At 38.5% G+C, this 18075-nt stretch overlaps 1 protein-coding gene across 2 annotated transcripts; it reads left to right on the forward strand.

Moving 5' to 3' along the window:
• Positions 1-1543: 1543 nt before the first annotated feature.
• On the forward strand, positions 1544-17617 carry rgs17 (regulator of G protein signaling 17). 2 transcript variants are annotated; one of them, XM_027000517.2, is made up of 6 exons: positions 1544-1681; positions 2592-2839; positions 9447-9577; positions 12205-12279; positions 13528-13759; positions 14511-17617. In XM_027000517.2, exons 2-6 carry the CDS (start codon positions 2837-2839, stop codon positions 14694-14696), a joined length of 627 nt encoding a protein of 208 aa, XP_026856318.2. In that variant the 5' UTR covers positions 1544-1681; positions 2592-2836; the 3' UTR covers positions 14697-17617. The 2 variants fall into 2 exon arrangements, with proteins under 2 accessions (XP_026856318.2, XP_026856317.2); XM_027000516.2 differs by having other exon boundaries at positions 2592-2721.
• The last annotated feature ends 458 nt before the right edge of the window (positions 17618-18075 follow it).

Here is an 18075-nt window from a genome sequence, read left to right on the forward strand (position 1 = left end):
CTTGAATTAAATACAGGTAACCCTAAAAAACATTTGCTATGAGTTTGCAGTCTACAGGACATATTGAGTAATTTGTCAAGTCCAAGGTGTGCTGTTCCACCCCAGACTCTGACTAGTTGTATGGGTGAAAAAAAAAGTTGCTGAGAGCTATTGTAAGTCCTTTTTCAATTTATTTGATCACAATGGATTTAGCCTTGGTCGCACAGAACACCTCTGAAACTGCCAAAGCCCGATACAAAACTTTAGAGCTTGGAGTTTAGCAAATACAGATAATGCATATATAAAATATTATTTATAAAACATTGTATAAGACATAATAATAATTTATTAGAAGCCTTATAATAAGAATGAGTATGAAAAGATATGAGAAGAAACAGAAGAAACAGAATAAAGACATTTAAAGGAATAGCCTTCGTGTAAACTCCCCTTCAAGCATAAAACCCAACAATGGAGTGATTGCAAGATGTCATGATATTGATTACAGTTTTACTCACAACACAGTACTCCACTCTATGAAACGGTGTAGGCATGGCATTGACCACATCTCATAAAGAAATGCAAGATGGAAAACATTGGAATGATGTTGGAACAGGATCTTCAAAGTTTTGCTGTATATTTCTCAATACAAATCCAAGCAGTGTAAATACAGTAAATGCTTGGTGTTTTTTTTTTTTAGAAGTCAGTATACTTAATTAAAAAGGGTTCTGAAAGGCATGTCTTATTCCAAGGAACAGGAAAGCTGCCTAAGAATGGACAGAATTTTCATTTGGTTCCTAAAATTATAAAACCAAAGAAACAAGCAGGAATTTTCTCTCCTCATCTCCATCATTTTATGCTCAGAAATGAAAGTGCAAAGAAACCGATCAAATTTTCACGTACATTGAGAAATAACTTTTAAATATGATAAATAGCATATTAATGCAGAACATCATTAAGTCACGTTCTGCATTTAATGGGTATAAGGATGTAAAATTAAGCAACTGTAGTCGCAGCGCCTCCTAGTGGATATAAAGCCTGTATTGTAAAGCAAAACCTAAAAACTTAACTGGTATTCCAAATTCACATACAAAAAGCAGGCACAGGCATGTAATAATGTGTTCCAAGAAAAACATAGTTTTATTTTATGACACACACACACACACACACACACACACACACACACAATATATATATATATATATATATATATATATATATATATATATATATATATATATATATATATATATATATATATATATATATATATATAACATTTCTTAACCCTCTGCCTGTTCACCGTGGGCATAATTCCTTAACCCTCTGCCTGTTCCCCGTGGGCATAATTCCTTAACCCTCTGCTTGTTCCCGTGGGCATAATTCCTTAATCCTCTGCCTATTCACCGTGGGCATAATTCCTTAACCCTCTGCCTGTTCACCGTGGGCACGGCGTTAACTCCTTGAACCCTCTTCTGCTCAGCCTGCCTGCAGTTTGCGCTCCGTGAGCTGACAGCTGTAGCTACATTGCACATGCGCAGTGCGTTTCCACTGGCTCGGTGCTGAAGTTGGGCGGATGGCAGAAAATACAGCGCTGATGGAGAAAAAACCGGCAGCAAGCACATGCACTGTGTGGTACTACAAGTATGAGCATAAAACAAGTGTAAAGTCACCCTTTTAGAAGACTGACATCTAGAATAACAGGGTAAGATGAAGAATGTTCTTTAATGGTTTCAAATGTCCCGCTAGCTCACCAGCTAGCTCGCTAGCTGTTGCCTTCTCGCCGCATAGGAAATTAATTGGCTAGCTAACACAAGTTAGCCTTCCAAATCGCGTTCAGGGTTGTCGTTTGTTCGAAACGATAAAACAAAGTGACGGTTTCATTGTCGTCTCGAATCACGTCGTGATGTCTGTCGACGGGATCGATTTGCACTTACCTGCAGTGACTTAGTTCAGATGCACAAATCTCACAGCTGCAAGGCAAGAAGAGAAACGCGAAGCACTTCAGACAGCGAAGACAACGCCAACGAAATACTAGGATAAAAAAACATCGTTCGAGTTATTATTGTGTTTTTCGTAACATAATACCATTGCATCTTAAATTACTTTTATTGTCCAGTATAATAATTGAGCAGTATTTTGTGGAATGTGTAAAACTCTTCGTCTTTCTCTTGGTAGACAACCATTTTCCCACGCGTCCGAACGTATAGGCTATACGCATACTTTCCTTTTGTTTTACCATCTGCTGTCCAAAAATCCGTTTATTGAAGAATTGACATACACTGTGCTTGCAACAAATAGATCAAACCTCCTACAAAAGGACGGATTATTGGTCAAAGGTTTAACTACCAGTACATTAAGAATTTCATTAGACTTTCTCTAACCCCGCATGTGAGGCCCAAGCGATTTGCAAGGGAAACGGCATACACTGACATCTCAGTCGTTTTGAAAGAAAATTTAAATTGAAACTGATAATGTCTGACATTAATCTGGGTGCACATTGTGTAGAAGGCACAGGTTGATTTGCACTTGATAAAACATGTAACCAACTTAAAACTATGGCTATGTTATTAGATTGTGTTAACAGTTTGCTTTTTTATTGAACTTCTTTTTAGATGTTTTATCCTGGTTCACCTTCAACTTGCCCACCTTGATTCAAGAAAAGGATTTTCCTGTCAATACCAGGTGTAGCAAACCTACCTCTACCTACCAGATCTTCTCCTCAAGCATCCTCAGTCAGGGATGGTAAGAAAAGAAAACTGAGACCTCCTTTAATATTCCTGCATCCTCCTCACTCAGCATTTGACATTATCGCCATGAGATTTCTGCCTGATTTGTGGATGGAGAGCCATTGATTTGCATGGTAAGTGTGGCTTACAGAAATACAGGAGAGTTAGGCCAGTTTCTGTGACCTGTGCCCAGTGTAACATCTTCCAACCATGCAGGCATGTATTTGTACTAAATTTCTAGGGTGTGATCTGCAGTGCTTTTTTACAGCACAATGAAAAATATAATTCTTAATTCAAAGTGCACTGTGGAAGTGATATAACCTAGACTGGCATTGCACCTCTGTGTGGTAGGCTGTGCTATTACCATTGGAACACTGGGAAGCAGTCGTTGATGTGATATTAAATGGAATAACTCTGGAAATTTCACTGCCACTGTGAAATTGGTTAATGATAGCCCATAGTTGTTTTGTTATCCAAGGTAGGTAATATTTTGACATGCTAAAAGAAGCTAACTTTATTGCTTTATTACATGTAGTCTTCAGTATATGTGAATATGTAGAACACATTTAGTTAACTGCTTAAATTCTGTGGGATGGATTTGGAAGTGTTGTAAAAAAATAAAAAATGTTTTTCACCTTGCCACAATATTTGTCTCACAACCCCTAATTTGCATTTGCATTGTGTAGTATTTAGGCTTGGTGGTGCCCTCATGTGTTGATCTAATTGAACATTCACACACTAAGTCAAAGGGGCCCTTTCAGATGTGGAACAATAATGCAGTTTTGAAACTTAATTCAAAGCTGACCAGTGATAACTTCAATTAGCTGAAATCCTAAACTGCAATAAATTGAATAATGGCAGCTCTTTTGAACAAGGGTCCTACTGAATATCTATTCACTCAAAACACAAGGTGTAAAATGGCTTCTAATTTGAATGTATCAGGAATTGTTGATAGACTAAACTTTTTTAAAACCTCATTTAGAACTTCCTCCTGTCCTGTTACCACTCAGAGTCCTCAATAAGAAATGTGAAAAATGTCACTTGTACTGCAGCTTCAATTACTTAAACCTAAAATTATGCTCATTATCCTGATTGGACTTCAGCATAATCTATAATGTGTACTTTCACTATACAGGTGCATTTATATACTGGTTTTATATAGGACATGTATATGAAGGGTTCATGTTGTCCCTTAGAGTAGACTGCAGAAAAAGTAATGTTTCATAGCCTATTTATTAATTCTGCTCTCTTGTTAATCTCAGTAATAAAATATTCAGAATTGAAATACTTTATGAGCATGTTTGTCACAACAGAGTAAAGTGGTCAAGCACATTCTGCAAAAATCTAATCTGAACAGAAATGATTAAATACATACCTATGATTAACTGTTCTGTAGGGGAATATTATGTTAATGTAGGCCCATGTAAATGTGTATCATGTTTCCATTTAGAATATTCAGCTCTCATTTACACATAAAATATACGTGCTGTTTGGAAACATGCAGTAAGTAAGCTAAACTGGCTTAGACATTGGAAAAAATGTGTCAATTGTTTTAAAATGAGGAAAGCAAAGTTGAAAATAGCAGCACTATAACACAAAATAGCGAAAGTGGCTATTTTCTATTTATTTTTTGTGTCACACAATGTAAAACTGCGAACAGAATACAAAGAATATGAAGCAGGAATATAGAGCTTCAGCATGTTTGCAAGAAAGGTCATGTTGCAGTGGTGACCAGTTGTTTTGAATACATAGCATGCATGTACAGTAAATGTTTACTGAGTCATGTAGCTCTGTTGGATGTTGCTGAAATCTACTGCACAAGCATCTAATTTGTAATGAGTATTACATGCTTGCCGCTCGAATTTGGCTTAGGAAACCCAAAGAAATATAGGACTGTCCTGCTATAAGTTGATGTTGAATATTTGTGATTTTTGTCAGGGAAATGCCTACTACAAAGACAGCAAGGCTTTTTTATATCATTCACAAAAAGTAAATATTTATGTTAAATGTGATGTGACTCTTCCTCCAGGCAGTACTGATCCCTCTTTTGAGGTGTTTGAAATAAGGCTTTGTCTCTCTTTAGAGAGGTTTAGGTGTACTAGCAGAAATTGACCATGCCAGTTAAGCTGAGTGTTATTTTGGCACTTTGAAAAACCACTTCTGTAGGTATGTATCGTTAAAAAGTGCTTGAGCTTTTTCTACTTAATATTCAGCATATAGTTAGATTTGCGAAAAGGGTGCGTCTGCAGTGCGACATGTGGGAAAGGTGCATGTGATGTGTGAGACAGGTGTGTGTGCAGTGCGACATGTAGAAGGGTTCATGTGCAGCGCGACGTGTGTGAAGTGTGCATGTGCTGTGTAGTAAGCCGAGGCTGGGCTGTTCATCACTGGCTGTCCTGGAATGTGTACAGTAAAGTGCACAGAAGGAGCACACAAAGGCTCCGCTGGGAGAGCTAGGCAGAAGCGGTTAGATGGAGGACAAGTATTGCCAGGGGGCGTATACACAGCAAAACACACAAGGAGCTATTGTTTTCTTGGATACTCACATTTTTCATTATTCTTAGAATATATACTGAATAAGGAAGTAATTAACTTGATGATTAGCATGAACTCTTTAATGGATTGTAAATAATTGCTTTATTTTTTAAGTTTTTTTCCACTAAACTGGCTTCACCTAAATAATAGTCTTGTTTATTGGTGTTAGCTGCTTTTTCAGTTACAGTGTAAAATCTATGGCTTAATCAAGTGGGCTTGTCTAAACAGTTGTGTACTCTATAGGTGCACAGAATTGTGAAAGGTTTTTAAAAGGTGCACCAACAAAACAAGCAACAACCATGTGCTATGCAGAACTGTTTTTGTGTCGTAGTTCTCACCTAGAGTGTCATTTTAGATAACAGCCAAACATCTCTGGCTACTCGCATCACAAATGTACAGCAAAATATAAATGCACAAGTGCAAACACTGAAAACTCTTGGTGTTTCCTAGGGACAAATGTTCCACATTAGGGTTTATGGTTTGGGGCAGTTTTACTACGGGGTAGAGTCAAACCTGCGTTGTTACTGGCACATGGCAGTACATCCTACCATTATGTAACTTGCTAAGAAAAAAGTGACCACTTTATGTTTGAAACCAGCCCCCACCCCCCACCCCTTTTTCTAAATTGTGAAGCTCTAGGCTAACCCTACACAGATGGTGCCATGGACCGATCAATTAACCATGCCCAAATGTATTGAACTGTGGCTAAAAAACACACACCTGGGCATTCTGTCCATGAGACACATGCCATCCTTACTACACATCCTTACTACAAAGATATTCTAGACAGGTGATGAATTTCTACACTTGATGGATGGCCGCTACTACAAGGTAAAGGTACTTATGTTTGCCTGCCTTAGTACTAGAGAAATCACCTTAAATATCTTTACCAAAAAGCTCCCCTAGTTTATTAATGTTTTCCTAAACACACTGAAGGCTTCCTCTTTTGCATGTTACCTAGAGTAGTCGGTGAGTGGACCAAACATGAACAAAGGAGTTCCTGACCATGTTTTGCATCAATATGCATGTGTTCCACTACCTAACTGGAGCTGGCTGGGCTTTGCATGTCTTGCTTGTGATGTTGGTATACTCCTAAAGGTGGTTACACCTTGCCACCTCAGGTGGCTCTTCTTGAATCACTGTGGGAAGGTTTTTTATCTTGTGATGACTAACAGCCAGAAGGCTGAATGATGAATTTGCAGGTAAGATGAGATTTTAGTATGCTCTCATTTATTTGACTAAGTGAAGGGGGTTTTGTTCTCTTGTGCTTGGTGCTTTATGGACCAGCCATTCTTACCTATGCAGAAAACACTTCACTTATCGCTATTTATTTAAGAAATAATTTCCATATAATGTATACTACTATTTGGTCCAGTGTATACATTTCAGCTTTGCTGACATTAAGGACTTGTGAATATCTAAGTGAGAAACTCCTGGACATTAAGGGTCCTTTTCTAAGTGGGCCTTTGGAAAGCTCTGAGGCCAGTCTTAGCTTAAGAATTCAGTAACATCCTTTATTATTTATAATACATTAATGAAATATGTTTTTAGTCCAGACAAAAAAAAAAAGCTTGCCACAAGAACTTGGAGACCCTCCCACAGTTGTATGCACAATTTATTTTCCCCCACGTTCCTTTAACAACAAAGCTACTTGCCTAATTTACATATCCAGCTAAATTAGTCCTTTAACAGATACGAAATTTAACTTGGGGCATATACTTTCTGCTTAAGTCATTCTGTTTGAAACCAGTTTTACACTTTTATATACAAAGGGAGGTTATCTGGCATACTGTTTCAAGATTATACACATCTTGTGTTATTAGCATAAATGCAGTGTCAATTTAACTCTGAATAACTGCTTTGATGCAAAGACAACTCACTGGCCACTTTATTAGGTGCTACGTTATAGGTTCATTTAATAAGTGTAAGATTGTATGTTGGCATGCATACTAGATGGAGAGAATTTATTTCAGTCAATCAGCCAGCCAGTCTAACCCCTTCCTCACCAGCCAGTTTGTGAGCATATGAACACTACTGTCTGGATATTTGAGTGACCAACTATTCTCAGTACAGCATTCAGACTGACATTGTAGTGGCATGGTTTCGTTGGTTCCGCTAGTCCAGTGTGATCAGGAACAGCAGTGTTGCTGGGACATGTTTACCTGCCATTTTCACTGCTGGGTTGAGAGCGATCCGCTGTATGGAAAATATGCAGCTTATTGGCGTCCCATGGCTAACTACCAATGAAGGGATAAACGATGGCTATCGGAAACAGCTGCAACAGTTGGGAGTACAGTTAGATACTGCAGTGCTAGAGATCCTGAACAGTACACCTGCAAGGTGTTTCTAATCAAGTGGTGTATCTAATAAAGAGGCTGTGTTTTTGTGTGTGTGTGTGTGTGTGTGTGTGTGTGCGCGTGCACATTATGGGTCAATATTTTTATAATTACACCATTTGAAAATACAGATTACAGGATTGTAAAATATGATCTTCAACATATCTTCTACGGTCTCTGTTACTGTAGCAGTTAAGAGCATAATAAGTAATATTTCTACATGTAACACAGTCAACCAGCAACCTAGAGGCATAGCAAAATAGAAGCCAATTTGTCCTAAATAAAAAAAAAATCTTTACAACCAGATATTAACCAATATTTTCATGTTCATATGACTAAATCAGTTGCTATCAAATAAACACAGGGTACACAGCAACACATATGACCAATATGAAGAGAAAAAAGTAACAATGTGGGATATAGTTTACCACTGAACTGGCTCTAGAAGTTAAGTTTACTTATACCACGGTACTGGCTCTAAAAGTTTAATTATACCACAGAACACGAATTCACTTTGCCCAACTCATTAAAGTTTGCTACCAAGTTGTTTATACAGGAAAGTCACAAAACAGCTGTAACATGCATTCATTTGCTATTGTGCCAGAGAAATGACTGTGTGTTTAACTGTTTGACACTCTCTCTGTCTCTCTCTTGCTTTCTTTTTAATTGTCCTGAGTCTTGAGTCTTGCACCCTGAGTCTTGCACCCAAGACCGATTCTGGCTTCATTTGGGGGAGGGGCTCATTGGTTTTACTTTTTACATCTGTACTGTCGATTGAATGCACAATTGCACATCTAACTTTCCTGTCCACAGATTTGCAAAATGTTAGGCACTAGTTTCATCTGGGCAGTGCTTTTTTATTAATTTATTTAAACTTGGGTACAAAGACTCAAGCGGCAAAGAACAGTACTTTTTGGATAAGTGGCACTTCACCATATACCGTGAAAATGTGCTTGAAGCAAACTCCAGACCACTGATTTCAGGAGGATCAGATATCAGTGTACTGAACTCGCAGATCAAGCGGTCTTGGGTCTGGAAAAAAAAACTATAGCGTGAATACGCCCTTAGCAAGGTTCAGCGATAAAGATCGCCCGAATGCCCGGGGCAAATAAAACACATCGACTGAACAATAGCACGAAAAAAATGGCTTGCCTGGTTGGGCTGGTTTGTCTTAGGGTAGGGGGGGGGAATGTGTTAACAGAACAACTGAGGCCAATCAAACGCAGCTCACTGAAATATTTAACCCCTCGTCATGCAAAGACAGCTTTATCCATTATATATATATATATATATATATATATATATATATACAAGACACATCAAGACACATCTCCCTGTCACATTGTACATACCTTTGCATAAGATGGATGAACAGTGAAGCCGATTCCAACGTGACCAAATTAGTCAAAACAGCATATCATGGAGTTAAAAAGAAGTTTCACTGACTATCCACATGAGAGAGACCTTCAAATGAATTAAAAAGTTACTTAAAACACAAATCAATTATTTTAAGAATAAATAAGTAAATTAGCTTGTGTAATTTATATTTTAAAAACGCTTTAAAAAGAATTGTTAAGGACAAGAAATTTGCTTCGGGATCGTGAACGGTCCGGTCACTTGCTCGGGCAAGTTGGAAAAAAGTTAATGTTGAACCCTGCTTAGACATTCCAGCAGTTTCATATTTTTATTAGTCTACAGCATCACTAATGCAATATTTCATAAATAAGTTCCATTGCTCAAAGTCCCTCATTCTGACTTCTGTTTTGCATTGTATTTTACAGCATGGTCTTTCACAACGCATGGGAACGTTTCAAACCGGAGTTCAGCTCAGCTGTTCTAACTTTCCCTGATTCCCCTGGTTTTTGTGCAGCCTCAGAGTTTGAGTGGAGCCGAAATGAGGAAGCGGCAGCAGGCTCACATAGAAGGCTCCCCGCAGGCCCTGGGTCCACCGAGGCTCAACACCTGCTGCCTGTGTTGGTGCGGCTGTTGCAAATGCCTCTGGTACGTCACCTCCTCCTACAGAGCTGTGGGGGTGGGGGGGGGTTGGTGCAGGACATCATGATGTTCACTGATATTGACATTTCATTCTGTGTTTTGACATTGTTTTTAAACAAATTAAGATTATTTTGCATATGCTAGGAATATTAAAAAAACATCTGCACCTTTGCTATGAATGTGATTTCTGGAAAGGCTACAGTTGCTGACCTAGTTTGATTTATCCTATGCCATCAAAGGACAGTGTACTTTACAAGGGAGAAAAGCAATATTTTATGAGCCAGGGGGTAAGGGTGGCCATACACCAACTTAAAACGTTAGTCTTTAGGCTGCACTTATACTATTGAGACAAAATTGAATGTTTAGATAAGAAAAGCTTTCTTGTGTTAGCAAATTGAAAAGCTTTCCTGTGTATTGCAAGTGATTTTTAAAACATTTATTTCTTAAATAATCTTTTGACAATAGAAAAAAAAAATCTTACTTTTAAACTGAATAGCTAACATTTATGGCCTTATGATTAACTAGCAGTGAAAGGACTTTGGGGCCTTTTCTGGATTGTTAAGAATGGAAAAAGACCTTTTTTCCATTTTATGTCTCCTCTTATGCTAAATGTGATGTTTATTATTAAATTTGGAAATGTCATCCTCCTCCCATCTGAGGCAAAGGACTTCCTTATACAAATGAATGACTGAACCCATAGAGAGAGACTTTTACTGCCGGATGCTTTACACTTTCAAACTAATATCTTATATACATCAAAAGAAAAAAAAAAGTCTGGCATTGTTCAGAACAGTAGCATGTTTCCCGTTTTGGCCTGTACCCTTTTGCTTCACATCTGCACCTTGAATGTTAAAAGAGAAGAATCCTGTTCACACCTTCTGAAACCTGAGACGATGCCCCATGCATCAACACTTCTAGATTTTGTGTAAAGACAAATGTAATCACTCTAATGTGTTGGCCCGTTGCTCTATATGAGCAAGCCATGCTTCATTGCCTGCCGAGCTCATGCTCAACCACTGTACACAGCTTCATAGATTTGTCACATCTATAAACGAAGCTGCCTGTCGGTCTTCACAACAGCTTAACTGAAATGTCCTTATGAAAAGGTCACAGTCATACCTCATGGCTTTAAAGGGCTCTCACTGTTCCTCCTTCACGTAAATGATTGAGAACATTTCTTGTCCTATATATGTTGAAGCTGTAAAAACCCAACCTACATTTCGAAGCAGAGGCAAATCATATCAAAATTGAAGTGGTCAAAGTTGAGCTGCCAGGGACAACTATTAATAACTCCCAAATGACATGAAATAAAGGCAACATTGATAAGTGGGGACAAACCCGTGTTTGTAAAGACGCGTTTCTATAGTCATTAGTTGGTGCTTTTCTGCTCTGCAACCTGGTATTTATGTCCCCCTGTCACATGCGAAACAGCTGCATGGACCCCTTTATATATTTAGAGTTGTCTCAGCATGTGTGAACCCTGTGGCTAGCAAGCACAATTATACTTGCACAATAGAGACTTTGAGATTCAGAAGGGACCTACAGTTGTAAATGTACCCAGAATAGAATCATAGCATTGGAAATGTCATGAAGAGCTCTATGAATTAGCAAACCAGTGTGTTGGGTCTCATAATACAGTGCATGGGGGGTTTTCACCATAAAAGAATGCAAGATTAATAGATGCAGATAAATCTTATCATATTTTGGTTTAGTTGGGGGGGGGGGGGGGTTGTTTTCCTTAGTTTTGTTTTGCTTTGTTATTCCTAATGAAAAGTAGTAAGATGGCAAAAACAACCTTCAGAAGGTTCAAGAGCAGCTACTATGAGCGTTTTGTCTCTGCTGATGTTTCCTCAGAGCTGCTCTTTGGCCATTAGTAAACCCGTGAGTTTCCTCATTCCTCCATCACAATGATTTACTCTTTCAACTACCACCTTGTAAGATTAATGATCGTATGCATCTTTGTGTAGCCAATGGCTTACCTTTATAATAAGAACAAAGACTGTTGGCCAATTTGCCTATGCTTCATTCTAAGTAACTAAGCTGAATGAACATCTGGACACAAGTAGCCTATATTTTCTGAGAGAAGTGGAAATGAATTATTTTTTAAAAGGCTGCTCTTTGGAATCACTCTAGGAGTTCTGGGGGTAGTATTCGAAGAGCAGGAATGGTTATGAAAGTAGCATTCGTTCCAGTTTGGTGGTGCATGCATGCAACTGGATAATGACCTGTGAGTGGTTAAAGATTACATGCAACATGTATGGTTTTTTGCTTGATAATATTATATTCATGGCAGAAAGAATAGAATATAGATTTGCTCAGATATGTTGTACCACAACCAGTTTTGTGTGACAGCTTTATGTTTTTAATACCAGTCATCTTTTGTAATAAAAAGTAAATAAATATCGGTGGTCTGATGTCTGCTTAGTGGTTAGTAGCCCTGGGATGTCCTGGTTGTTGTCGTGTTTCACCATGGATAAAAACATCCCTATTTAATTTTTTGTATTTATTTATGGAATAGTTCTTTATCCTTAAAGCCTTTCTTTTGTCCTCACTGGGCCATGCTAGCGTGGTGTCCTCCTCTTCCATTATTTCCCGACCTCTCACCACCTCTGAATCCCCCCGGCCTCTTTTAGGAATGACGAGAGGAGGGAGCGCCCAGACCAGCAGTCGTGTACAAAAATGGACAGCATAGAAGCGACAGAGGAACAGTGAGTAATCGGCGGCTTTGCTGCAGCTCCTCCATTTAAGCTTCGCTCTCTCCCTGCATTTCCCGTTGGGGCTTTTAAATGCATCAGTTCTTTTCATTCATCCTTTAGCCTTCTAGCACTATAGCCCATATGCTAGCACGTCTAGCATGCTTTTAAAACAGGCTTTTAGAAACTCTTACATAGCATATCTGACCATATTTTTAGTTCAGTTACATACATGTTTTAGAATTATAAAAGTAAGCACATTTTATATAGCATCCTTTCCACAGAGGACTCCGTTCGTGAATACAAATACACTCATCATCAACTTGGAGACACCTACCTTATATGCCATGCACAATTTGTTAGTCACCTGCTAGCCTTTTATGAATGGTCAGTTTCTGAGCACCAGACTGCTGTTGGCTGGATATTTTGGGGTGGCATAGCACATAAAGCTACTGATATGAAAGTTTATTACCAATACCCAACTGATACCAGACAGATAATATTTTATCAATAAATTTTCATATGTCCAAAAATGAAAGAGACTCCAATCATTTGTTGGAAATGATTGTCCATTATCAAATTTTCAAACTTGAATAAAGAGCAAACTCTTAACAACATCTTCAATAATACAGAATAGGCCACATATAATTAACCATTAAACCTAACCTTAAAACAGGTGACTGAGCTGCTGTTATGAATGACATGTGGATCCCCTCTTTTCACGATAGTCAGATAATACCTTGTACTCAAAAAAACTAGTTATTGCACCTTAAAGCCCAACAAAATAATTAGCTGTTGGGTATGTTGTGCAAAAGGCAATTTCCTTTTAAAACGTGTTTTCCTTTTAGAACATTCAAGGTTTTATTGGTGAATTTTTTGCTGACCCTTAATATCGGCTGCTTTTAATGGCAAAATTATATGTTGGTCTAGCTCTACTCCCAACCTGTGTAGTGATGTGTTATAACAACAGCACATTTATGCTAAGCATCATAAACCTATACCACACCCAACTAATATCTTGTCAACAGTGGGTCTGTGGTCAATATCCAACCAATGGTAAAGGGTCTGCAATTTTTACACTTAAAAAATGTAATTATAAGGTTCTCGTACCTAATAAAGTGGCTAGCAAGGTCAGATCCAAGAAATGTGTTTGTAATGACATTCCCAAAATTTTGTTCAGGCCACATTTGCTATGCAAGTCAGTGAAGACTGAATGAAAGTTTTCATTCCCACTCTTTTGTGTGCTTCCCTCACGGGAGGAAGGCTTCCATCACTGGATGAAGTTGTAGCCTGGGCACGAAGCTTCGAGCTGATGATGCGCTCCACGGAAGGCAGGGACATTTTCAGGGAGTTCTTGCGGTCGGAGTACAGTGAGGAGAACCTGATGTTCTGGATTGCCTGCGAGGAGCTGAAGAAGGAAACCAGCCAGTTCGCTATAGAAGAGAAAGCCCGGATAATTTATGAGGATTATGTCTCTATCCTGTCACCAAAAGAGGTGAGAAGCCAGAACATTCAGTCTTCATATTTTGTCATTCCTTCTATGCCTCAGCTTGTGATGGTGGACATGTCTGTGACAGATGAGGGTACCACATGGCCAGATGTCGTTATTTTAGCTTTGTACTCCGGCACCTTAAATTTGAAATGCATCCGTCTTCTGGGCCTGGTGGTTTCAAGAACTTTTTTCCCCCTTTATTTAGTCTTCAGTAACTTTTTAAAAATTATTTTGATATGTCTGAAGTTTTTCTTTGATGTACTTTTGTTGTTTGACTGGCATTGACACTTTTTTTTTTTTTTTTAATTCTCATGCTGAAATAGATCCGTTGCATACTCTAGATGCAAAAATACCATCTACAAGCGCTAGACTTTTATTAGTTCTGTTTTGCATGAACTGATGTTAAAAACAAGAATCCTCTGAGTAGTCCACTGCCCAAATACAGCTGTCTCACTGAAATAGGAGGATGATGTATGACGAGACCTTTAATACCTACATAGTTCATCCTATATGGACCCATCAATTTAAAGATGATGGTCTGCATTTTAATTTTATATTAATTGTTTTAGTTCACATCCAGTATGGTAGACCACAGATCCCTAAATAAAAACAATAATTCTCCCTATTAAATTACTGACTGCACTGTACATCAGCGTTCTAGTGCTGAATTAAGGTTTAGCGTTTCAACATTTACATCAGTCGCACGAAACAGTAGTTTGCCTGGCTGTTGTTCATCCCACGTTGCTTCTTGCAGGTCAGTTTAGATTCACGGGTGAGGGAGGGCATCAACCGGAGCCTGGCAGAGCCACACCACCTGATGTATGAGGAGGCTCAGCTTCAGATCTACACCCTCATGCACAGAGACTCCTTCCCCCGCTTCCTCAACTCATCTGTTTATAGGGACCTCCTGGAGAAAAAAAGAGCCTGCTTGGATACCTAGGGGTTCCAGCCAAGAAGCCGGAGACAAAACAGCTCCAGTAGGGTGCCATTGTTGAGAGGTGTGGTGTTTTCTTTTTTTCTTTTTCCATAGAGCGAGTAGTTAAGCAATTTTGATCATTCAGTAGTGACCCTGAAGTTCACTTCCTGTTTAAGTGCCAACATGAGCTGCTCAGGCAACTGTGACAAATTGTGTGAGGAAGACTATCAGAACCCTGCTTCTTGTTCTTTTCTGCTGTCTGCTCCACTTTGTCTCCATACTGTCTCTTTGTCTCACTTTCTCCCTCTCTTTTACACCCTCTCTCTCTCTGTCTCATTTGCTGCTCGTGCTGCTTCTCCTTTTTGCCTCATGGTTGAGGACTACTAAACAGAGATGAAAAATGTTTTGGATTTTTTGATGATTGGATAAGAGATTGCCAATACATGAGATGACATCAGACTTTGCATCATTCAAGGTTTATCCTAGCTTGCCATTTAAAAACCTGAGCAGAATTACAATGTTTTCTACATAAGAAATGTATTTGATGCTGTCGTAGGCAGAGGGCCTTCAAAGCTTTTATAAGTTAAGGGAACTTTACTTTTGCCAATTGTCATTTCAGTTTCTTTTTCTAAGTATTAAGCTGTCATTCATCCAGTCCTTCGTCAATCTTCACAGCTCTCTCACTGGCAAAGGTAAGGGCTAGTGTTGTGCTTGGGCAGCTAAATGAATTGTGAACAGTCCTTTGCTCTGCATAAATCCCTATGCCTCGATTCTGAGTAAGGCCACAGTAGCTGCTGACGTTTACCAACAACCAGAGTCACCTGTGCAAGTGTCTGTCCCATGCCACACTGGTCCACCCCACAGTGAGAGATGCCAGGTACTGGATGGCATTGCTTGTATTTCTGGATTCAGAGTTTTCCTTCAAAATAAATCAACATCTCAGAGGTACTTGAGAGAATTACATTTACATTTACATTGAAATGCCTTTTTTTTAAGAAAAGGTTGTGGACACTGCCTAGTTTTTGGAGGCAACAATTTCTTTGAAATTCTGGCCTACGATGATGTTTTGTTCAGGCACTGCACAATGACACATTTTTCCCAGACGTGACGTCATGAGACGTGACTCTGATTTTGGTGTAAAACATTTTCGTGAACTCATGTGTTGGTGGTTTGTTGTTGGTTTGCTGATGCTCTATGTAGGTTTCACAGCAATTTTTCAAATGAAGCTGTTTGAGCTTAAAATTTCCTGATGAAAGGTTAAAAGATGATCACAGTCTGCTTTGTGTTGGAGGTGTTTTAAAGAGGGCGCCAGGTACAATGCAGCTCAAATCCTGCTAGCATGCATTTATGTGTTCGTGTACTGAACACAATACAATACACACTCTGAATAAGACATGAACCACAATGGGTGAAAAATGTCTTAAAGTGATTTAAATATGTTTAGACTTGTGTCTGAAAAGGACAATTTTTCTGCTTGCTTTTCTTAGATGCAAACTTGAATCTTTTGCTGTGGATTGTTTTGCTGTTACAATAGCCAGTGCATGATAACCCATTATGTAAATGACTGCTTGGTATACCCATATACTCGTCTCTTTGTTCCATAAGTCTTATGTAATTGACATTGATTTTTCACTGTCTGGTCACTAGTCTTCAGTAAGAGTTTTGAAGTGTTTTGATAATGAGTGAGCCTATTTCCAGTGGTGGTCAGATTCTTTCTCTGCTAGGTTCTCGTTCTGGTGCTTGGAAAAACTGCTTCAAGTGCCATTCACTAAATGTATGATGTTGTATTTCCTACAATTATGCCCGTTCTCACTCCAGTGGCATTGCACAGATGCCTTTGTAAAAAAAATACTGATTTAGTAGGTTTACACATCATCATCAGCCAATACAAAGACAGAGCTATATTACCTAGCATTCCTTTACATGTCTTACGGAAACACTAAGTGAAATGCAACTTGCACGTATTTCCTGTATTTGAATACAGTAGGTTTTGTTTGGCCTTCTTTTGTCTTAAAAGATGAACAATGGAAAGTAGGCTAAATCTCAACAGACAGGACTCATAAGGGAAGTATTCACTTAAAAATCTTGCAGATAAATATATCTAGTATTTAATTTCTTAAAAAAAACCAAAAACCCAAAAAACCTAAAAACGCCGCTTTGGTTGAAATGGGCATGCAACAACTATGCTGACCTGCCTTAGGTTAGCACAAGTGGTGTGTCCCTGGATTTGGCTTCCTAGATACCAGTGAAAAGTAGAGTTTCACATTCATCATGTATTTACCAGCACCATCCTTCCCTCAAGACCAGTCTGTGCCATCAGCCTGGTTTTTACGACATATCAGTAAAGACATATGTCTCACATGAACACCTGGCAGTGTGCATGTTCACCCTGTAAAGGTTCTTCTTACTTCATTTTGTTTTCATGTCTTTCCTGTCATGTTTTCAGTGTTTTTATGAATGCTGAACTGTAGGGAAAGCATGGAGTGGGTGAACTAGGTTTACATTCAGATAGCTCACTAATCTCTGGAGAATGTGGTGAATGGGACGAGTACAAGGCTAGAGCTGACATGTTTGACATTTCATTGATGACATAAGTGACAAATTAATCCATGACAGATTTTTTTCTCTTTGGTTAGGCAAAGATATCAGGAAATTGGTAATGTAGGTTTTAACCTGTTTTACCTGTTACCTTTGCTAACTTCCATGATTATTCTTAATCAGATTTTAAGAATATGCAGAGACTGTCACTTCAAAATCTAAAGGCCTGGTAACAGTAACATAATGACCCATCACCTATGGACCCCAGTCGTTGTTTTGTGACGTCATGGATTAATTCACCAGTTTGATTTAAATATGTTGGCATAATTGTATGACGGGATGAAGAATATTTGCCAGCTATCACCTGAAAGTTGCACAATGTGGTATTGTTTGGAATTATTTTTTGTTTGTTTCGGGGCATTTTTGTTTGTTTGTTTTGCTTCCTACTGAAAGGCTCCTTGGTTAAAAAAAAAAAAAAAAGAAAAAAGAAAAAGAAAAAACAAAGAGAATGGGAAATGAAGCATCAGCTCATCTGCGGTCAGAGGAACGTTGTCCTCACTGACATCTCTGAAGAACTTCACTGATTTTCCTCTACCTCTCATGTTAGTTGTTTTTCACATCTAAGTTGTCAATGTTTGTTTATTTTGATCTACTTGAAGCCTAACACTGTAAGTGAGATGTGCACAGGTATACTGAGGTTTTGACAAATAGTAGCTCTTATTTGTTGAATTTTACTCAGCATAATTTAGATAAAGATTCAGGAAACACACTGTTTAAGGGCTAATCTCATTTGCCTATGCAAACATGTTAATGGTCAGATTGGGATAATTGATGGTTTTGGGATGTTTTTTTGATGTTGGATGGA

Source organism: Electrophorus electricus, chromosome 11, assembly GCF_013358815.1.
Source record: "Electrophorus electricus isolate fEleEle1 chromosome 11, fEleEle1.pri, whole genome shotgun sequence".
NCBI lineage: Eukaryota > Metazoa > Chordata > Actinopteri > Gymnotiformes > Gymnotidae > Electrophorus > Electrophorus electricus.

What these genes read in the sequence shown, in the direction of transcription:
- rgs17 (XM_027000517.2), top strand. An exon ending in ATAGAAGCGACAGAGGAACA is followed by an intron (nt 12,280 to 13,527) that starts GTGAGTAATCGG and finishes CACGGGAGGAAG; the next exon opens with GCTTCCATCACTGGATGAAG. An exon ending in CTATCCTGTCACCAAAAGAG is followed by an intron (nt 13,760 to 14,510) that starts GTGAGAAGCCAG and finishes TGCTTCTTGCAG; the next exon opens with GTCAGTTTAGATTCACGGGT.